The 21,759-nt window shown below is 40.9% G+C and overlaps 3 protein-coding genes across 3 annotated transcripts; 1 reads left to right on the top strand and 2 right to left on the bottom strand.

Annotated features, from left to right (window-relative positions):
* Window positions 1–40: 40 nt before the first annotated feature.
* themis2 (thymocyte selection associated family member 2) lies at window positions 41–8,137 on the bottom strand. The gene is made up of 7 exons (XM_079344248.1): window positions 7,863–8,137; window positions 6,192–6,312; window positions 5,672–5,812; window positions 5,157–5,582; window positions 2,140–3,356; window positions 1,792–1,906; window positions 41–1,233 (listed from the first exon to the last, which is right to left on the bottom strand). Exons 2-7 carry the CDS (start codon window positions 6,292–6,294, stop codon window positions 1,121–1,123), a joined length of 2,115 nt encoding a protein of 704 aa, XP_079200374.1. The 5' UTR covers window positions 6,295–6,312; window positions 7,863–8,137; the 3' UTR covers window positions 41–1,120.
* On the top strand, window positions 7,626–13,246 carry ppp1r8b (protein phosphatase 1, regulatory subunit 8b). Its single transcript, XM_079344256.1, has 7 exons — window positions 7,626–7,751; window positions 8,254–8,314; window positions 8,671–8,824; window positions 9,008–9,225; window positions 10,451–10,595; window positions 10,843–10,907; window positions 11,326–13,246. Exons 1-7 carry the CDS (start codon window positions 7,693–7,695, stop codon window positions 11,677–11,679), a joined length of 1,056 nt encoding a protein of 351 aa, XP_079200382.1. The 5' UTR covers window positions 7,626–7,692; the 3' UTR covers window positions 11,680–13,246.
* A 401-nt stretch (window positions 13,247–13,647) lies between these two features.
* Window positions 13,648–21,118, bottom strand: cyp4t8 (cytochrome P450, family 4, subfamily T, polypeptide 8). The gene is made up of 12 exons (XM_079343933.1): window positions 20,752–21,118; window positions 19,014–19,155; window positions 18,862–18,906; window positions 18,651–18,778; window positions 18,369–18,493; window positions 18,079–18,233; window positions 17,850–17,956; window positions 16,060–16,250; window positions 15,795–15,928; window positions 15,350–15,414; window positions 15,169–15,251; window positions 13,648–14,132 (listed from the first exon to the last, which is right to left on the bottom strand). The coding sequence occupies exons 1-12, from the start codon at window positions 20,935–20,937 to the stop codon at window positions 13,955–13,957; spliced, it is 1,539 nt and encodes a 512-aa protein (XP_079200059.1). The 5' UTR covers window positions 20,938–21,118; the 3' UTR covers window positions 13,648–13,954.
* Window positions 21,119–21,759: the final 641 nt, after the last annotated feature.

Genomic DNA, 21,759 nt, shown 5'->3' with positions numbered 1-21,759 from the left:
TCTGATATAGTAAAAAAAATTATACTCCAAAAAATATGTATTTGAATGTTTTCTTTTTATTTAAACTTATCACAAATAGCAATATTAAATATGAATGATTGTTAGCTCTCCATGTCCCCACATCAGAACGCTCAAAAAAACATAATTATTTCATTAATTCAACATCCTGCCAGTCCACAGCGTATACACGTAGAGCACGCCAACAACATGCTGTTTCAGTGACAAAAATAAACAGGATTTGAGATGACGTGTAGTATCCTCATGTGCTCTCGGTTCATTAATTTGCCCCAGCGACGAGTTGAACTTCTGCTTCTACTAGCTATGAAGTCTATGTTTGGGTGGAAAAGCTGCAGCTCTGCCATTTTGCTTTTTGTGGTTAAAACTGTTGCTGTGTAAAAACAAATGACAGACAAGCTATTTCTGTTAGAGTTTGCGAGTATGCTGTATGAGTGTGAAAACCAAGTGCCTGTAGAATCCAATACAACCAGTCTGACGTTCATTTAAGTGCCTTTTATATAAAAAAAAAAATATTCTCAGGTCATTTTTAACTCTACTTCATCTTCGTAATAAACACGTCGATTTACAAGTTACATTACCACCTCTTTCTTACAAGTTTGGATACAAATGTCCTACACATATTTCACAACACAGCCATAGTGCATCAGAAGCAACTGTTTGAAGTACACAGCACAGCTAGAGCCGATAATGCCTCAAAAAAACAACAATGTGGCTCAAGCAGAGAGATACACAGTCGATGAATGAAGACCGAAGATGCAGGGGTGCCATGTTTTTGATGAACAGGGAGATGTGGCCTTGATATGAAATCATTGTGAGGGCCCCCTTAACTGAATGATGTCCCCCTCATTCATCTGCCTTGTTGTCCTTCCAGTTTAACAAAGTCATCAGTGCTTTGAAACTGTTCTCTACTTTGTTTCAAGTCATCAAAACCTCTCCTCTGTATAGTTTGCTTGGTTAGACTGTAGAGTCTGAATATAAAACAGTGCCTTGATATGAAAGTCTAAGATTGCTCAACATAGAAAAGCTTAAAAAACGGTGATTTCTGAATTCTTTTCACACTGTCCCGATGAGATACTTGGCTGTTGCAGCTTGGCATAATGTGTTAATAGAATACGACACTCTCCTGCGCTGTCTTCATCATGTCCATCAAAGACTCATCCATGGTTTCATAGTCGTGGTCGCTGTCCACGTCTGCTTCCACTTCACACATCGGCACTGAAAGAAAGGGGGGAGAGATGTTTTGGTTTACAGATCAGTAAAACTCTAAACTGAACTATTCCATCAAAAGACAAAAATCTATATCAAACAGGGACCAAGCCTGACACAGATCTCTGAAATAGTGTGATAAAGCCTCATTTTGTTACAGATAAGTCACACCAAGTGGATCATCACAGCAGAAATAAATAGTCCTGGATGTGAAACTGATACAAAACAGAAGTCATAATGGTAGTTATATCAAATTTATATTGTCAGCTAAAAAAAGAAGTAAATTCCAACGTTGGAACAATATATATCCACTCCAAAAATACATATCCAACATTCAGCAGCTTTTCTTAAAAGCAGCTGTGCTAATAAGTGACATCTTTTATTTAGTACATTTTCTGACTTCTTTTTAAGAATTGAAAATCAAAACTTTTGTCTCAGGCTGAGTGCCACAGCGGGAGTCGGATAGTTTTGTTGCTCAGGTCCTTTCAAGATAACGCCAACATTTTCTGGGCAATGTTGTGGGTGTGGCTGAAACCTGGACGGTTCAGTCTGCAGATAAATGCTCACCGTTTTGCTTCCTCTCCTCCCTTTGCACGTAAGTGTTTGGCAGGGCCTTGGTTTTCATTTCAGGTGCAGAGTGCTTACGGGGAGCCAGTGGAGGAGGCTGATTATCTGAAATATGCTGCACAGGAATGATAAGAAACAAACTATTTATGACACAGATGACTTATTTCACCACGACTTAAAGAGGAAGCTTCTTGTGTTTGCATATTCACCAGTCTGAGATCTCATGCAATTGACAATGTGAGAAAATCTACTTAAACTTTGACTGTTAGCTTACAGAGAAACATGACAGAAAAGAATAGATTCTAGAGTATGTGTGCATGCAAAACATGCATGAGAAGTCTCACTTACTGGAGGCGGGGGAGCTGGGGGCCTTCTTTTTGTCAAAGTCAAATCAGCAAACTCTTTGGTTGGGATGCTTTTGTCTGCACGATGTTTGGCTTTGTCTGCCTTGGATGGCTTCTTGGACGATTTGGACTTTTTGCAAGACTGTGAAGAAGACAGATTCCGCTTTGGCGGTCGAGGTGGAGGTGCTGCATCTGAGTCCCCATGTTTTTGAAATTCATAAAAGAACCGGTCCGTCACTTCTGTAACTCTATCCACGCGGCATTTGGGTGGTTCACCGCAGGGCCACGGAAGGGGATCTTTGGTAAAAGAGACGGACATAGTAAGCCACTTGGTTGGGATTTCAAAACAGTGGTCCGGCCTGTGTAGAAGGCTGGCCTGGATGATGGGCTCTAACATAGCCCCCTCTATTCGGAGACACTGAAACCCAACCAGCGGATCAGTCTCAAGTTCAGTATCACGGCTCACCACTTTAACATCCAGCGGCAAACTAGACTCCTTCCCCAGGTCCCTGAGTCTGTACTTCTTGTTATCAGTGATAACTTCCACAAAGTTACCCTGCATGTACAGAGGAAGAAAAACCTCCTCTCTCTCATCCTCCGGCTTGACCTTCTCTTCATCATCCTCATCGTCGTCATCCTCATCGTCGTCATCTGGCTCTTGAAGGCGCTGGCACAAAAGAGCCTCAACTGACTGCTTCTGTCCCTTGATTTCAGTAGGCAGCACCATCCTCTCGCAGCGAATGACCTCCAGCTGTTCTCCCACACTGAGAGCAGGCAGCCCCTCTTCCTCCACCTCCTCAAAGTTCCTTGTCACACTGACTTTCAGTCCCGGGATCTTGATCGAAGCGACATAAAGCTGGTACACAGACTCAAACTCCCTCGGCTTTTTCCGGAATCTTCCACCATATTGCTGGGAAACTAAAAAGTACTGCTGTGTCTTTCTGCTTTTCATGCTGGATAATAAAACCAAGGCTGAGGTGCCTGTCTTATGGAAGACCAGGTGCCTTCCCTTGCTGAGTTCGGGCAGCCAGCTGCTCTTGAACAGAGAGAGGTTGTCAGGGCTTTCCAATATCTCCACCACTGCAGGGAAAGATTCATGTGGCTGGGATAAGACTTCTGTGAGAGTGAGCGGGCTCACAAAACTCACATCCAGACTCAGCTCGGTGACATCGACCACATCCACTTCTAAGCTGGAGGGAAACTTCAACACATTCTTCCTCACTGTAGAAGAAATGAGAGAGAGGATTTTAGAATGATTAATAGAAACACCTGATAACATAGAATGAACCAAAACAATTGTACAGTATATAAGTGATGTAATTACTCTACTGGAAGCAAAAGTGCTACTTGTCAAAAGGGAAAGGGAGGACTTTTGACTGGTTGGAAGTGACCACAATAGACCTGTCGCAGCTCTGATACCTTTGAGTTTTGGAAATGACTTCCAGATTGTGCTGCTTGTTTTCAAACGGCCAGTCTTCAGCATGCTTCTGTGAGCTGCTTATCCCCCAAGAGCCTGACCGCTGCTTGAGATGCTCCAGCAGAGCCGTACTCTTGGTTGCTACATTTAGACTGCTCAAAAAAGGTGACTCAGCCTTTTTGCAGTTCCAGCCAAAGAGCTGTGGCTGCAATCGTCTTGAATCTCACTTTTATTGGCTGCCTTTTCCTTTAATTTTCTGTAGGCTTTTTTGTACTTTCCTTTTTTTTTAAATACTTTTATTAGTTTTTATTGATGCTTGTGGTCTAATTTAGCACATTGTAATTGCTATCAGTCTTTGTTTGCCTTTGATGGGGTCTCCCTGGTTGTTTTTTCAGGGGATGGGCGTGGCTTCAGGGATGTTGGCGCTCCCTGCACACACACTTGATGCTCATCACCTAATTACCTGCCACTATAATTATACCACAGTTCTCGTCATCCACATTGCCAGATTGTCCCAGCCAGTTGCGTATCAATCATCTTTTCAAGTGGCTGACCTGCAGGTGAAAATCTGAGAGGATTCTCTGTGTCCTCTCGTTAATGCCTGTGCTTCCTGCAGACGAACACTGGCACCTCACCACCCATCCTCTCACCGTACGCCTAATCTCCTCGAGTTGTACATCTATACCTTCAACCTCAAACTGACCAGTTTCTCTCGCTGCCACTACAGTAAAAAAAAACAACTAAATCCCCCCCAAAGAATTTCATTGTTAAAATATATTTGCCTCTTAAATGTGGTGAGGAAAACCTGAAAACTCATAAGTTAAGTGCAAGTACTACATAATCATATTCAATGCAATATTTGAATGGTAAGGGCGGCAGTAGCTCAGTCTAGGGCGGCAGTAGCTCAGTCTGTAGGGACTTGGGTTGGGAACCGGAGGGTCGCCGGTTCAAGTCCCGGCACGGACCAAGTCCGGAAACTGGTCTGGTAACTGGAGAGGTGCCAGTCCATTTCCTGAGCACTGCCGAGGTGCCCCTGAGCAAGGCACCGAACCCCAAAACTGCTCTGGAGCGCTCGCTGTGGGCAGCCCCCTCACTCTGAGACCTCTCCATTAATGCATGTCACTAGAACCCTGTTTGTGCATGAGTGTGTATCTCGGCCTATGTGTGTCTTAGACAGAGTGTAAAAACCGAATTTCCCCTCGTGGGATTAATAAAGTGTAAATTAAATTAAATTATTAAATGGACTTGTAATTTTTGAGCGCCTTTTTTAGTCTTCCCACTAATTAAATTGCTTTAACGCCACATATCACCTTTACCCATTCACACGGACAATCATACACTGATGGCAGAGGTTGCCTCACAAAGTGCCCATTAGTATTTTCACACATTCACATGCTGTCTGCAGTGCCTCTAGTTGCAATTTGGGGTTCAGTGTCTTGCCCAGAGATACTTTGACATGTGGCTATAGGAGCTGGGTATCAGACCGCTAACCTTCTCATTGATGGATAACCAAGGATACCAATGAGCCAAAAAAACGTTATCAATTCCATTCAACAGGTCAAATCTATGTAACTCTTGTAAAAAGAACACTGGCGTATACTCACAGTTCATGATGCCGCGGACTTCGTATATTGGACTGAGGATAAGTGGCTGTTTCCACTTGGTTGTGTTGACAAATCGAAACCTTCGACTTCGCAGGCAGGGCGAAGACATGATCTCCTGCAGAGTGAAGCACTCCTTGCTCTCACACTCCCTGAACTCCCCTTGGGCAGAGAGGGGGATACACACTTCTGCAGAGGCTTCCTGTTGCCCTTGAACGTGGCAACGCACCTGATTCTCCTTGCCCTCGCGCCGCTCAATGGAGAGGACTGTCAAAGCTCTCCCGGCCCCCAGTGTGAAATTTCCCAGGGTCATCTTGGAGCTGCAGGTGAAAGTGAAGGGAAGGCAGGATTCAAGGCCCACAGGCCTCATGCTTAACATCTCCTCCACTGAACTGTACGGCATCTCCTCCGGAACTACTTTGAACAAGCCTGAAAAACAGTAACAAGTGTCAGTGCTCAGCTACAAAACATATACCCTGTCTCTTCTCATGAGAATCTGATCTACAGCTCAGACCGACCTGTGTAGTTGATGGGAAGCTCAAACTTCTCATTGTTGCTGATGTCTTCACAGCATACAGATAAGAGCTCAATGTCAATGACTTTTATTAGATCCCCTGTAGAAAAGCACACTTCACTCCCGGAAAGTTCATATATAGACCCTAAAACAAAAGTAAACAATGAAGACAAAGAGAACAAAACATGAGTATAAAACATCATTAATAAGCAGATAAATTAAGCTTTTATGTTTCTTTTGCTTTTCAAAGCATTTACACAATAATATGAACCCTATTTTTTCTTGTTTCTCTATTCTAACAGTAAGTAATGAAACTACTTGAAATGGCACATTTGAGGAAGAGAGGGAAACAGAAACAAACGCTATATAACTAGATAAACACAAAATTGATGCACCAACACAAAATATAACAGCTGACATAAACGTTTTTGGAGTGATCTGAACTCAAGTAATCTCTTATCCTCTCTGTCCTCATCTGCACTCAAAGCTTCGGTTCAAAGTGAATGGGACAATAAAAATCCTACCTTGGAAATACACTCCAGAGCAAACTTGTAGAATTTTTGGAAGACAAGTGTTGTCCAATGAAGCAATGAGCTGCTGAAGTGGCAAAGCAGTCATGCCTGCCATCACTGCTGCCTCTGTGAGCTGCGAGCAAAAAAGAATGCAGCGTGCGACTGACAAGAGCAGCATAAAAGGGAGACGTGTTCTCTGTCTAAAACCGCAGAAGCAAATGAGGAAGTGACAGAAGCCTTTTGCACAATGCTTGCATTCACAGACTGAGGACAAAGCTAAGAAGTTGTTATATTTTGGAGTTGTTGAAAATGTTGACTTCTTATCCTGCAGATGACTGAAAATGTGATATATAGACATGGAGATGTGGACAGTGACCATATATATATATATATATATATATATATATATATATATATATATATATATAACATGGAAAGGTGGGCTATACTTAATGTGCAAACATGACATTCAAAGAGATAACCTAATAATATTTCAAAAGAATATAATCATTTATCCTTTCATAACCAACACCCTCCATTTAGTTCTTCACATAAAACAAATGGTTGAATTAGTCGTCTGGTCAAAAGCAAAGTTACATTGTGTATATTTTCTGAGACAGAATAGAATGTGTCCTCCTTTCTACAGCTTAATAATTTAATTAATAAAAGCTTAATATTGGTTGTCACTTGACAGGGAGGCCATTTTTCACCCTGTGGGGTAATTACATTTTAGTGACTGTAGCTTCTTTTTTTTCTCTAAATAAATCTAACTCCTTCTTACAGGAAGTCACCCCGTGTTCTGTCATACTACATCACAATAGAAAAAACATATCTCCCTCAGTCACTTCCTTCAGTAGATCAGCACTGTGAAGACTCATCCCACCTCTGTTGCATGATGCGAAGGCCCCTCACAGCTACTGACCACAACACTTTCCGAATAACCTGATACAGCAGCAGTCAGAACAGCTTGTTCTGCTGGTTTAACCTCTTAAAGGGGTTTCCCCCAACTTTTCCATGATCCACCTTGGTTTTAAGACTGTTTAAAATGTGCCACACATTGTCAAAAAATCATACACCCCCAACTTATTTCCTAGCCCACTATAAGAAGAGGAAACTATTCTAAGAGGACTGCAGAGGCAAGAAAACAGAACTCATTATGTGTAATATGGCAATGAAAATTTGATTTATTAACGCTCTTAAACAACGCGCAACTAGATCCAAACACAAGGCAAACCTCTTTTCCCTCAGCACACAACTTGTGTGAGTCAGATATCTGGGGACCTCTAGTGTTTCTTTCAGGACCTGACCATGGATTCTGTCACCTCACTTCATCAACCCAATGAAAACAGTCTAGTTATCATATGTGTCTCTTAAAAATATGCTGCTACATTCATTAAGAGGTGTAATTTTGCAGTTTTACGTGAAATGATTACAGGACTACAACTCCAACACAACTCATACCCAGTGCGACGTTTACCCAGCATGCAGCTCGGCGTCGATAAGACACGGCAAGATGGCGACTAAAATAAGCAAAGAGGGTCCCGGTCCCCCTCCTTTTGATTGTCCAACATGGTGAGGAAATTCACGTGTTAAAGTTACAATACTGACGTTTCATGCAACATTAGATGTGAATGAGCAGAACAACGTTTCTGCATTTATAAAAGAAAAATCCTCTTTACTCACCTGTAGTCACCGCAGCTAGTATTAGCAACATAGCTACCGAGCATGCTAACTATCCAACGCTTGCGTTCACGCACTAATGAGATTTTCTTTAAAGTTGATGCTTTGTGTGTTGTGCTTTTAGTGTGTTTTAAAGGGAAGAATGCAGGCGGGGACATAGAGAAGACACTCAGTATGATGGGTAGTACTGTAGTGTAGTATTAACGTGTTAGATAGCGTTTCTCTCGCAGAAGATGACCATGAGCTAACTGTGAAACGATACAAAAAGGTTGTTTTCAATTAATATAAATCTTTCCGCAAAATGAAAGAAACTAAACAATGTGTTAAACTACTTTATTAACCACATTTAAAGTATATTCTCTATTGAAATTTTTCTCCAAATGTTGTTTTTCAGGGCAGGCAAGCCTCCCCCAGGTCTCCATCTAGACGTGATGAAGGGAGACAAACTGATGGAGGTATCTGGAAACTTGGATATCTTGATCCAAGCCCTCCTTTTTTTTTCTATTAGTTATGTTATTGTACACTCATATTGATGCATGTAATGGATAGCAGTGTTGGTCCTTGAACGCACCAGATACTGGCCTGGCAGTCCACCTGGTCCCAGATGTTTTGCACACTGGGGTCGTCTATGACTGCACGGCTTCACACGGTGCGAGAGCAGCTTCAGCCCTGAGATTTAAGCTTTTCAGTGGGGAGCAGCACTGTTAAGTTATGGCTCAAAGGCACAGACACTTTGCAGACTGTTTGCTGACTTTATCGTCAGTCGATGTGAGGATGTTGTTTTTAACTCAACGTGTTCCTCTCTCTTTAGAAACTGATCATAGATGAAAAGAAGTACTATCTGTTCGGGAGGAACCCAGACTGGTGTGACTTCACCATCGACCATCAGTCCTGTTCACGTGTCCACGCAGCCTTGGTCTATCACAAACACCTGAAGAGGGTCTTTCTTATTGACCTCAACAGCAGTAAGACTTCCTTCAAAATACCAGAAAAAGATGTTTACCAGACGAAGCGATGTTTTAATTCATTGGGAAATGTTTGAGTAAATAATGAGTTTAAGTCCTCATCACAACAAAATATTCAAGAGATGCTCTCTGCTAGATCTCACATATTACAATGCCCCTTTTCTTGTCTCTTTGCTGCTGTAGCTCACGGTACTTTCCTCGGACACATCCGCCTGGAGGCTCACAAGCCTCAACAAGTTCCCATAGACTCGACAATATCTTTCGGGGCTTCGACGCGGACCTACACCATCAGAGAGAAACCCCAAACCCAAGGCACAGCTGGGACAGGAGACAGCAAGACGGGCGAAGACGAAGAGCTGAAAGGACTGCTTGGGCTTCCAGAGGAAGAGACAGAGCTGGAGGTACATTTAGTCTTTATTATTTATTTATATGTAGATATTCTCAGAAACACATGAAAACTTCCACATTTCATGTCTTGACCTGTTTTAAAACACTGTCTTGAATGCGTTTTGATCCACTTGCGTTTTTTTTTTTTCATTTGTAAGTTAGCTGCATAGTGCTGCTGGATATTTTGCTGCTCTAGTGTGTTGTAGGGCTATAAAAGATAGATCACACAGAGTGTATCCTCGTCGTTCTTCATTGTAGGCCTACATACTGCTGCAATCCAAACCATCATACAAGCAGACAGATGGACCTGAACTCTCTTTTTCTTTTTTTAGGACAACAGTTTGTAAGAAGCTGCATTATTATTCATTACAACCTGACTTTGTTATTCAACAGTACAAACACAATACAGAACTCCTTCTATACAGTTTCTGTAATCTGCAGCAACTACATATATATTTACATATAGTGTTTATATTGGGGCCTGACTGATGTGGAATTTTTGGGTCTGATATCAGGGAGATAAAGAATCAGTAGTGATGTATTGTTGATAGATGTATATACTTATTGTGTTGAACCCTTAGTCGCACTTATCAAACATTTGTGAGAGAGATTTACAGCATAAGGAAGACACGATAGTCCTACACTGGGAAAGTAGTTCTTTTAAGTGCATCACCACTTGACACCGGAGACTGAAAATGCTTGTTGTAGTCCATATAGCACCCTCTGCTGGTGAAACAGAAGTGCTGCGTGTTAATTCTCTGGCTCTTGTGTGTTGGCTGAGTGTACAGCTACAGACTACAGGCTGTGGCACAACATTACATTATACTACAGAGAGTGTTTACACATAGTTAGGTGAAGGATTAATGCAGGCGTGCTGAGAGTAGATCAATTGTCCTATATGTGGAAATAACATTTTACATTTCTTTTCTGTGTTGAAATCAAAATGTGAACAAAGCAACGACTTGACATTTTTAGAGCAGATCCACGACCTCTGCACGCTACTCCAACACTTCTCTCTTCACTGAGAGTCTGCGTAGTGATTTATTGGCAGTGAATGTATTGTACTCAGTGTGAATTGCGCCTGATCACACGCAGTCTGAACTGTAGCGGGGATGATGCGAACAGATCACAGATAAACTTAGATTCAGTGCATCATTTACATATTTTAACTGGATCTCAAATTCAAACACATTACACACATTTTATTATTATTTTTTTTTGCTGTCTGCAACCTGCCAGAACCTGACAGAGTTCAACACAGCCCACAACAAGCGCATCTCCCTACTGACCATCGAGGAGGGCAACCTAGAAATCCAGAGGCCGAAGAGGAAACGGAGGAACTCTCGGGTAACGTTCAATGAGGACGACTCCATCATTAACCCAGGTACAAACCAAAGGGAAACCAACTCTGATCTGTCACTGACAGACATCCTGTTTGTTGATGATAATTGGAGGAATGTGTTTCCAACATGTAACCTAGAAGTCCTCCTTGGTTTCAGTTCATTAAGTCTTCTCTTGAATGCTGTTTACTGTCCACGTGAATATCTGTCTTAAGCAACGTGCACTTCTACTTTTAAAGACGTGAAATGCAAATAAAGTGTTAAACCTTCTTTTCCCTGACATCCTTGCAGAGGACATCGACCCCTCGGTGGGACGCTTTAGAAATATGGTGCAGACGGCCGTCGTCCCGATAAAGGTAAACCTCCGTTTTGTCGTTTAAAAAAAAAAAAAAGTCTGATTCAGCTGCTGAACATTTGAGCTATGATGAACTGCTGTGTTAAGCATTCTAGTCACAGTGCTATCTGTAATGACAATCAATGACTGGTCTGTCTAGGTCAGTGGGTGAGCATTACAGCAGTATTATCGTTATGGTCAGGTCTGTTTTAATCTAAGACGGGTGTTGTAGGTTATCACACTGAAGAGGAGTGAGGGAGTTTGCCCTCTCGCTCACTGATCCCGGATGACGATCTTACACAGATTAAAAAATGAAAATACTTTGGCCGCCTCTCGTACACTAAGACTAACTAGTGGTGTCTAAAAGTGGCAGTCAGGTATAGTATGCCAAGCTGCTGAAGTTGTAATTAATAGTTAATGCTTTGTTACACCTTCTGCAGAAACGGAGATCAGAGGGCCTTAACAGTCTTGGTCTCGATGACATTGGTTCAAAGCGTATCCACAGCTACAGCTTGGGCGGTGGTCTCTATGGTGACTTGCCTCCCACCAGTCATGAGAACCAGCCTACAGGTGCCCCAGGAGGTGCTGCTATGCAGGGAGGGCTCCCTCTGCCCTTCCCCAATCCAGCCCCAGAGGTGGACCTGGCCCCAGATGCTCCACAGCCCCCCGTCACTCTCAACCCCACCCCTGTCACAGCCCCCTACCTACCAGAGACCCTCAACGAGCCCCGCAAAAAGAAGTACGCCAAAGAGGCTTGGCCAGGAAAGAAACCCACCCCCTCACTACTCATCTAACCGGTTTGTTCAAGCCGCTGACTCTCAGGTTACCGGCGGATACATCAGGGACTGTGACCTGGCAGGGGGCGGAGTCAAACGCTTCCAAATGTTTTTTGTTTTTGTTTTTTTTTATTTTTTTTTTATCGGTTGTGCTTCTCGTTGTCATCACAGGAAAACACCACAGCACCCCATGGACATTAATGACGTCAGCAGTTGGGTACAGCAGAATCTGGTCATGTCTGATGTTCTTTATCGCAAAGAAACCATATCCAACTTTTTATGGCCTACTGTTAGCATTGACATTATCAGTGAGTCCCAGTCTACACGGATGTGATGGCCCTCTTGTTTTTTGTTTGGATGTGTTGAGGTGTAAAGTTGGATTTCTTTTGTACGAAGCAAGTTTGAACAGTTGGTTTTTGTCACTCCAGTATTTTGATAATGCCGTCAAAGGACTGACAAAAAAAAAGTACTTTTTCTAAGAGATTTTACTGTGAGAGGTGAGAAAAGGTCAGAGACATGAAGTGAGTTTCTGTCAACACACAGGGCTGATTTTCATTTTTTTTCAAACTTGTTGATATAATGTGATGAAGTGTTTGACTCACTTAAACATTTCCATGTATGTAGTTGACCAACATGACATCAACCGAAGTGTCTTTTATTTGTCCTATGAGTCACTAGATGGTGACTTGTGCACAGAACGTTTGGCTGCAGACTTTAACAGATCTTAACATTGTTTAAAAAAAAACCATGTTGCACCCCATGAACAAGTCTCAGTGTATGTTCCGCATATAAAAAGCCATCCTTTTTTAATCTAAACAGACTTTGGCTTTTGATGAACTGTTGGGCACCAGTAGACTGTAAATACAAGGATCTTACAGTTGTCAATGTTGTCAGATGCATCTCTCATTAGTAATAACAGTAAAGCAGAATTTAAATGGCAGCACATTAACAAATACCAACTTTGCAGCACAATTAAAAGCTAGTTTAAAAAAAAGAAAGGACTTGATTACTGTCAGTATGATTTGAAGGTCAAGTAGCATGTTAGCGTATCCACTTGCAACAGAGGGCAGGGCAGCTGAAAGAGTGTTTATCTTTTTTTTTTCTGTTTTACCCTGGACTGATTTGAGATTGAGGAACTGTGTTTGCACAGACGCAGAAAACCTTGTAAGGTAAGTATGAAAGGTAAATCCAGGACAGTGATCAAAACTCCTCAGCCGGAATCTGACTTGGGGGGGGCGGATTGTGGTCTTCTATGAAAATGTTAAACCACAGGTTTCTGTCAGTTTGGCACCTTGGCAGTTCAGCAGTCAATGTTGATGTAAAAACATAGGGCTGGTATCTTTCTGGAGAATGCGAAGTTGATACTAAATTCATACATATTTTCTGTAAAGACTCTAATGTCAGTGTGACATCACAGCTCCTGTGGCCATTTCATAGAATCTTAAGATCGTGTGTAAGGGTGGAAATAAAAGGACGTCGAGGAGGTTCACTTTCACCATCTGCTGATGACTTTTTGCCCTTGTGGGAGCGTGAATTTTGTATTCTTATTCCTGTAAATAAAAAATGAACTACTTTTGACTCAAAAGCCTTTACACTTAATTCAGCCATTGAAACCCTTGATGGAAGCATCTCGGAGATTCTACGTTTGAACAAACAGACTGAGAACCAACGTGACACAATACATCTCTGTGTCCAGTTACACTTTGGACCTAGTTAAAAAAATGCTCATGCAGTAAAGGAAACTTTAAATTGTAACACTTGGATAATTAAACTTTGTTAATGTCTAACTTTTCAAAGAGGTTTAACATTGATTAACATGACCGTGCTATTTTCCTGGGTGACCAAAATGTCAATGAGCTTCATAAAAATGGAGTAGAAAGGATAGTACAGCAGCGGTATCATAACATGAAGTATATTGCAGTCCTGCATTTTGAATAACAGTTCTATTATCTATTAGAGTGAATTTTCAAATGAAGCATTTAAAGGTTTAATGTCAAAGATGTATTTATTTACTCCATACAGGATGTCACAGTACAATACACTGAAGCTTAATTTCCTTTTTTTTTTTAAATAAAGTGCAACATTGAAACCTACTCTGGTATGATAACTGATCATCTGTGCAACTACACAGTAAATGCTACTCTTGACGTCTATGAAAATAAAATCAGTTAGTGATTCTATGTCAGTGTAAAGCTCTATAAATATTAGAAATTACAAAAGCTTTGCAAAAAGTGCTTCCTTTTCTGATTGCAGTGTTTCCCTCGTTCACAGTATTTCCTGTGGTCACTTCTCTTCACTCTTCTGGCTCCACTGCTTTGATCTTGATGTAGATGCCGTTGAGAGAGCGCATAACCAGTCTGGGAACGATCTGAGGCTTCCTTATAGGGTCTTCCATCAGATGGTATCTCTTCAGGGTCAGTGCCGTCACCACTTTGATCTCATTCATGGCAAAGTTCTGACCGATGCAGTTTCTGAGGGAGAAAAAAAAAAGCAAACTAAATGCAACACTAAAGTAAATGCAGATAAATTGTCATAATCACAATGTTGGCGAATTGAGCCAACAGAAGCCTTAAACCAGCAGGCTGTCTGAGATGATCAGTTTGAATGTGATATAAACTAACCCCAGACAGCCATGTTTTTTTTTAAAGTGAAGCTGAAGGTGTTTTTATCCCTAAATGAATTATGGGCAACTGATGAATAAGAAATGGTAGCTCTTTCCAATAAGCCTCTCTATAGGACCATAGTGTTGCTGATAGTACACATTTCTGTGTATTTGTTCAGTTTTGGTACACATCTATTCTGAGTAGCTATGACCATACTTGAAGAAACATATATCATTTGGAATGTCTCTGAAGCAAAAGGTATTGACTCAGTTAGCGGTGTAATGAAAGATTGTTCTAAATAGATGCTTGACATTCAAAAAGTAAAGTTAATATGATTCTCCATACCATGTATAGAGCGATCTAAAGCTGGAAGGAATTTGTGACGTATGTTGTGAACTGTATTTAATGGATGCACAGAGATCATTAAACTTGTCTGTTCCACAGTTTTCTGTCGGAGCCTCGATTGGGTTATGTCGTCTTCTATCTTCATGTGATGACTTTCTCAAATCATTTTAAGTAGAGTAAAACTTTTAAAACTGAGAAAATCAAAAGACAGATGAACAGCTGTCCAAACAGAAGATGGTTTTTGGTTAAGCTGTGTGCTCAGACGTTTTCTCATTCTCTTTCTATAAACTCCCTGTAGGATCAATTCAACAATTCTGATTCCGTTTTACAAAACTACAAAACGTTAACATTCCACATTTCTTTTGACCACCTTAACAGTCATTCCTGGTTCGACCTGGAGTTCAATGAGATATTTCCTCACTCTGACAACCCAAAAAATCCCAAGTCCAGTTTTTTATTGTGTTTACGACGTCCACGCACCTCGGCAGATAAAGCAAAAAGCTACAAACTATCACATGTTCTAAGTGACCCGGTCACATGGTGTCAGTCGAGGACAAACCTTGGACCGGCTGAGAAAGGCACAAAAGCATGAGGCGACCTCTTTTTGACATTCTCCGGTAGGAAACGCAGTGGATCAAAGACCTGTGTTGAAACACCATGGGAGAAAAATGTTGGGTGTTAATCAACGCAGCAAAGAGGCATCAATCTTTAACATGTTTCACTGATTAGTGTCGACTTACATCAGGGTTTTCCCAAACTGTTGGGTTCCTGTGAATCCCGAATATGCTGGTTCCAATTTGAGTACCTTTAATACAAACATATCCGAGCTCAATATGTTTAAGTACAAACACTTCTACTACAATTCAACACCTAAGCACATAACCGCTGGACATAGGATTAGTCATTGACTATTAGCCGATGCTTCTGTATAAAGTCAAAACCTTCAATCTTGAGGTGTGCGCTATCTGAAACACTTGCAGACACTGTGAACTTTCAGCTACTTCCATGAAAGCAAAAAGGAGTACATGTAGGTTAAGGGGAGAGAAGTGACATTACACAATAAGTAAGAAGACAAAGGCGATTCAAGTTAATAAATAAACTTTACACAGAGGAATTCAAAGTAAGGATGTCTGCAACAGCATTTTGTCTTATCTTAACAACCGTACCAAACATTTTACGACAAACCTGCAGGCAAAGTCCTTCCATCAAAGAAAGTCATGGGTTTGGTGATTTTTCTGGATATTCCTGGTACAGGAGGGAAGAGACGGAGGGATTCCTTTATGCACATCGTAGTGTATGGGATTTTACTCAGATCCTCCCTTATGATGACACAGACACACAGAGCTCGTTAGTGATGTTCTCAATAATAATGTGACTGCTTTAAGCTCACTTCAACCAGCCGTTAGAACTTGCATTGCGTTGGGCATGCTCTTTCAATACAGACGCCTACCACTCCATGGTGTCCTTGCCCTCCAGGACTTGATTGATCTCCTCCCTGCACATCTTCTGGTGCTCTGGGTTACAGGCTAGACAGTAGAGGATAAAAGAGAGGCCACTGGCTGTGGTGTCGTGGCCCTCAAACATGAAGGTGTCCACCTCTGCTCGCATATCTTCATCTGACAAACCCTGCTGGTTCTCATCCTGAGGGGAAAGATGAAATATTTAAGTTAAGCAGTTTAAAGACACAATGTGTTAAAGTGCCAATTAAAATCACTCATTAATTTAATAAGCCGTTCTTAAAGAAAGTACAGTAAAACACAAAATCATCACATTAAGGGGCATTGATAGCCTAGCGGTTATGTTGTATGCCCCATGTACACATGCTATATTCCTTATCTCAGCAGCTGTGGGTTTGAACGGGAGCTGAGCCCTTTGCTGACTATCTCTCTTCCGCTGTCCTATCTTATAAAGGCTGAAAGGTTAAAAAACAAAAAGCCGTCAATAATCAAATGAAAAAATCAAAGAGCACAATAACAATGTCTGTGTTGTAGGAAGTGTTGATGTAGATAACACGTTCTTCTAATCATTCACAAGATCGATGGTGGAGTGAGCAGAGACAAGGGAAGTGGGACTTTTCAAATGTAAAACAGGTCAAACAAGGGGGAAATGGAAAGCTTTCTGTGCATGGAATTGTCTGTATTGAGTCATTTTCCCCCGGTGGTTAATAGAATTTAGCTCAGTTTATTTTTTTCCATTTCATTTCTAAATTACGCCCAACATTAGAGGACCTCGAATGACATGAGAAAGTGTTACTTTGCCTTTATAGGGACTGTTATTAAAGGTTAGAAAGTCTGGTTGTTGGACCTCCATATTAATTCATCATCAATAAATAAAACAGAGCTCTGATCTCTGACATTACGTTTGAACCACCTTTCTTCCTGTTGTCTGGTAACAAAATAAGAGCATGGGAACACATTTGAGTTTTTGTCTCAGTGCTGAAGGGGGCCTCGAAAGGGGACAAAAAGCCTGACTGTTCTCTTTGTACCATTGGCCATTAATAATCAGACCATTCTGCACGTCAACAGCAGATTTTTTTTTCCACGTTTCACTGGGATTTGGTCACTTGCATATAATAATTTATCATAAAAAATAATTAAAGTAAAAAATATCCTGAAGTTGTATATGTTTTCAGTCACAATTATGACGAGTTTTCAGACCAAACAGTTCTGCTTTATGAACACTGAGGGGTTCCCTGAGAACAACACATCATGGGGACTTTCTTTCTGTCTGCATTCGCACCGTCATGGTACGCACTCTAAGGCAGGAACAAAAAAGGTTCCTTTAAATGGAGTTCTTGGAAATAAAATAGCTCATAGTTTCTGCAGTGCAGAATGAATAAAAATGGAGGAGACTTCCAACAGTTCCGAGAACTATGACAAAATTCCTGCAGACCAAAAACGGCTATTGTTCTTTCAGAATTGTCATTTTCAATTTTCAGGAGTTTTGTGTAATTTCCTTCGTTTCTAATTTAGTGGCAAGAGGCAAGGTAGGTGTTGCTGTACATCAAACCTCCTTCAGTTATTAATATTATAATGCATTAATTAACCTTAGTTGATGGTATTAGGCTTTTTCATTTCGCAGAAACAAACAGACGATACAACTTAATCCCACTTAAAATGTACTTATAAGCATTCAATAGTTTTCTGCCTTGTTTTTGGTATGCAAATGTTGTGCTTTAAATATCTAAATACTGTCACGTTATTAGTATTCGTAACGGATTATCTTTAGGAAATAACATACTCTTGCAAGAAGTAGAATGTCCAGAAAGTCCAAGTGTCTCTTGTGCTTTATGCTTTCGAAGTCCTTCTCAGCGTTCAGCACTTCTTTCCTCTTTCTTATGACCTTATCTTAAAAAAGACAAAAATAATGTCGAAGATATGCCAATATATAGTGAAAACATAATGGGTGAGTGTGCCCTATTGCAAATTTAAAGTCAGTGAATAGCTCAGGTTGTCATATCACGTCTTACCTGTGTGATCGTGAGCCACCTGGCATGCCTTTCTGTATTTGTAGCCAAGTGGGCTCAAGTAGAAGATCAGGTTGTTATGGTATGGAAACGTCCGTGCACGCCTGTTAATCAGTGTACTGAGCTCGTACACTGCTTTGATGTATGCATTTTTTTCACTGAAATGAGAGCACAGGAAATCATTTTAAGATGCATTTGATCTACTCTGTGATTCAGACAGCTGAAGTTGCGCACCACTTGAGAACGCACGGGTTAAACTGAAGATGGTGGGATTTTGTTTTGAATATAATCACCTCTCCAGTTGACAGTTGCTGTTGTGACTGAAGGCACACTTTAAAATGCTGTCCAGTGTCATGAGGCTCACATGTTCAAACACCTCAAAGGACTCATTGTTGATTGCGTAACTTCCCCATTTGTCCTGGCAGCAGTGAGAGTACAGATGTGAGACCTCAGCAATGGAAAACTCCAACCCACTTGCTCACTCGCTCACTCAAACGATTTTGACAAAAGTACACAGCTAAGGCCTATACATTTTAATTGTGATAAACACATTTACTACTTAATCATTTACATACCAACATGGTCTGGGCTGAATCGGACATCAGCTTTACATATGGCTTTAGGACATCATAATGAAATGCTGGGGTTAAGAGCCTTCTGTGCCGAAACCACTTTTGCCCTTTTGACACCAACAGCCCGTCCCCTGAGAGAAAAACAGACAGCAGGTGTGTGAGTGAGCTTGTCTAAATAAGCAAGTCTGCCATTTGCTAAATTATGCAGTCTTACCAATCCAGGACGTAATAAATTGATATGCAAAATCATCCTTTGGCTCTGTTGGAGGACAAATAAAACTGTTATGTAATTTAGTGTAAAAAGTGAAGTCAAGCTAAAGCCTTAAATGAGCACCATTTCAACAAGGCGCATCATCTCTCACTCACCTGATGAAGACAGAATGGTTTTGACGTAATCTGGATGGTTAATGGTGAAGGAACACACAAAGGGACCAAACCACACTGGGAAAATGTAAGGGTACTGCTGGGACCATTTCAAGACGTTGTTAAACTCGTCTCCTTCTTTAAACTGAAAGAAAAATAAACAATCACGATGCTTGACAAAAACACTTTCGAGTTAATTGTACCGTACTATCCGACAAGAACATTACGTTCCCAGAATGCACTGCTCGTGGTGCCTATAGTCTCTAAAAGTACTATGGGAGATAGAGCCTTTAGTTATCAGGCACCGCTCCTTTGGAACCAGTCGGAGTCTGGGAGGCAGACACACTAGGTACTTTTAAGAATAGACTTAAAAAAAAATTATTTTTGATAAATCTTATAGTTAGGGCTGGCTTAAGACCAGCTCATAGTTATGCTGCTATAGGCCTAGACTACCGGGGGAACTGGCACCAGGATCTCTTATCTCTCTCTCCCTCTTTCTCTCCCAGCTTTCATATCTTTTTACTGCTTGTCACTATCTTTATATTCTAACCTCTCCTTTTTTTGGGAGCTCCTGAGGTCTCTTAGGTTCCTTGGGACTGTTGGTGAGGATGGCCTGCCCAAACAACCCCCCCCCAACCTATCCTATCCTATTCTTCTTTCTGCATCTTGTCCCATCTCCCCCATCCCATTTTCAAGCCCAGCACAGTTTAGCAGATGGCTGTTCCGTCATGAGCCCGGGTCTGCTGAAGATTTCTGCCTGTTAAAAGGAAGTTTTTTCTTGCCTCGCTATGACGGATTAAGCTGGGCTCTTGTAATCTAGCCATAAGTAAGGTCCTTTACCTGCTTTTTGTAAACATAACAATGAGCATGGTCTTGTTACCTGCTCTTTTGTTAATGTTAACAGACAAACAGTAAGGTCCTTTACCTGCTTTTGTAAAGTGTCTCGAGATAACACCTGTTATGAATTGACGCTATATAAATAAAGACTGATTGATTGATTGATTGATTGATATCATGTGTTTTTAATGGCTGTTAAGGAAAAGGTTTGTGGCAAACGTTTTTTGTGCTTTATAAGAAGGGGAAAAAAAGCCAATCTGATTTAACTAACTAAGTTTATGGGATTGCAAACCAGCCTAGAAACCTGTATGCAAGGCATCTACTTTGTATTTAATCTACGAAGCAATGTTCACTGCATGATTCCCTGTTAAATAAATCAAATTAATAAAACATAGTAGAAATGTAAACCAGTAATAAAGTGCACTAGCCTTGATTAGGCAATGCTCAACAGAATTAATTTACCTGTGTGACGTCACTGTATATAATTAAAGACGTAGTACAGTAAAAACACCAGTAACGTAGTTATCGGTTAATTAGTAATCAACGTAGGTTACTCAGTATTCTACATAGGTCTACATAGACACTTAGTATTCTACATAGTTTAGGCTACTCAGTAATCGACATAGGTTACTTAGTATTGTACATAGTTTACTCAGTAAACTACATATGTTACTTAGTATTCTACATAGGTTACTTTCTATTCTACATAGGTCTACATAGGTTACTTTCTATTCTACATAGGTCTACATAGGTCACTTAAAGTTAACTCGAACACTTTGTACTTGTAGCCTACTTAGTTGCAATCAAAACCACAGTCATAGCTGATGTGCATGTTATATCTACTCGTCCTGTAACACAAAGCCGAAGTTGCATCTACGTCACTTTGAGCACGCGAGAGACTTACTTCCAATAAATTTCCAAAAAGCCAGTGTCTCGGTGGTCCTGGGAAATTGTCGGAGAGTCGCAACGTCGCTGCTCTCTTCGAAAGCAAGGTGCTCAACTTGTAGAGGACGGCGGCAGCGCAGACAAGGGCAAACAAGTGATGCAAGTGCTCCAACTGGTATCTCACGAAAGCTGCCGTCAGCTCCATTACGGCGAAGCTTGTGAAGAGAGAGAGAGAGACAGAGAGAGAGAAAGAGAGCCTTTCTTCCACAACAAAAGTGACTTTTTTATAAGGACACTGTTCGTTAAATGTAAACTGTTGTGTTTATGGGTGTTGCGTGATCGTCCGTAGTTACGCGGTGGGTGGAGCATCTGCGCCCGGTATGTCAATCAAATGTTTACTTCCCGTGTCGACAGATGTCTCTAATGTCCCTCAACGACACAGAGGTACACTGGACTACACTGTAAACGGAACAACAGTTTATTTTAGTGGGTTTGGTTTCAAAATACATTTAAGTTACCTGTTTTACAATACTTTGAAACGTACATAATAAAGACAAAGCATCTCATCTTTTTTATTTTTTTATTTTTAAAGGTTCAGCAGGATACAAGAATGTTTAGCTTTTGTTATGTTATACAACAGTTAACACACAAGCTGAACCTTGCTATATATAGTTTGCCTTTTAAAGTATGGTTACCATCTGTGGCACAACGATTTGTTTTCTCCAAATAGGCTACTTGAAACTGTGTCATAGTTAATGTCACTGGCAAGAGACGTTAAATCATATTAACCTTTAATGCAAACTAGCCTAGTAGTCCATTTTCTGCAATTTTATCAACACGTTTCTTATTGATGAGTAGATTATTGCATTTTAATTATTAAAATTCTAATGTGATTTGCAATTAGAACCCTTCAGCCTACTTTTCTTTGCAGAGTCTTGTACACCATTCAGTGCTTTTTCTTCACAAGACTATGATATATGTTATAGACAAACTTTGGACTGTGCAGGAATACAATTATCTGCACCTT

Source organism: Symphodus melops, assembly GCF_947650265.1.
Source record: "Symphodus melops genome assembly, chromosome: 5".
Lineage (NCBI taxonomy): Eukaryota > Metazoa > Chordata > Actinopteri > Labriformes > Labridae > Symphodus > Symphodus melops.
Note: the sequence above shows the minus strand (reverse complement) of the source record. Positions and strands in the feature narration are given on the sequence as shown.

What these genes read in the sequence shown, in the direction of transcription:
- themis2 (XM_079344248.1), bottom strand. Translation starts at nt 6,294, where the DNA reads ATGGCAGGCATGACTGCTTTGCCACTTCAGCAGCTCATTGCTTCATTG. An exon ending in CTCTGGAGTGTATTTCCAAG is followed by an intron (nt 5,813 to 6,191) that starts GTAGGATTTTTA and finishes CTTTTGTTTTAG; the next exon opens with GGTCTATATATGAACTTTCC. An exon ending in CCCCAGCTCCCCCGCCTCCA is followed by an intron (nt 1,907 to 2,139) that starts GTAAGTGAGACT and finishes ATTCCTGTGCAG; the next exon opens with CATATTTCAGATAATCAGCC.
- cyp4t8 (XM_079343933.1), bottom strand. Translation starts at nt 20,937, where the DNA reads ATGGAGCTGACGGCAGCTTTCGTGAGATACCAGTTGGAGCACTTGCAT. An exon ending in ATTTATTACGTCCTGGATTG is followed by an intron (nt 18,779 to 18,861) that starts GTAAGACTGCAT and finishes TTTTTCTCTCAG; the next exon opens with GGGACGGGCTGTTGGTGTCA. An exon ending in ATTCAGCCCAGACCATGTTG is followed by an intron (nt 18,494 to 18,650) that starts GTATGTAAATGA and finishes CACTGCTGCCAG; the next exon opens with GACAAATGGGGAAGTTACGC.
- ppp1r8b (XM_079344256.1), top strand. Translation starts at nt 7,693, where the DNA reads ATGGCGACTAAAATAAGCAAAGAGGGTCCCGGTCCCCCTCCTTTTGAT. An exon ending in TCTTATTGACCTCAACAGCA is followed by an intron (nt 8,825 to 9,007) that starts GTAAGACTTCCT and finishes TTGCTGCTGTAG; the next exon opens with CTCACGGTACTTTCCTCGGA. An exon ending in CGACTCCATCATTAACCCAG is followed by an intron (nt 10,596 to 10,842) that starts GTACAAACCAAA and finishes ACATCCTTGCAG; the next exon opens with AGGACATCGACCCCTCGGTG.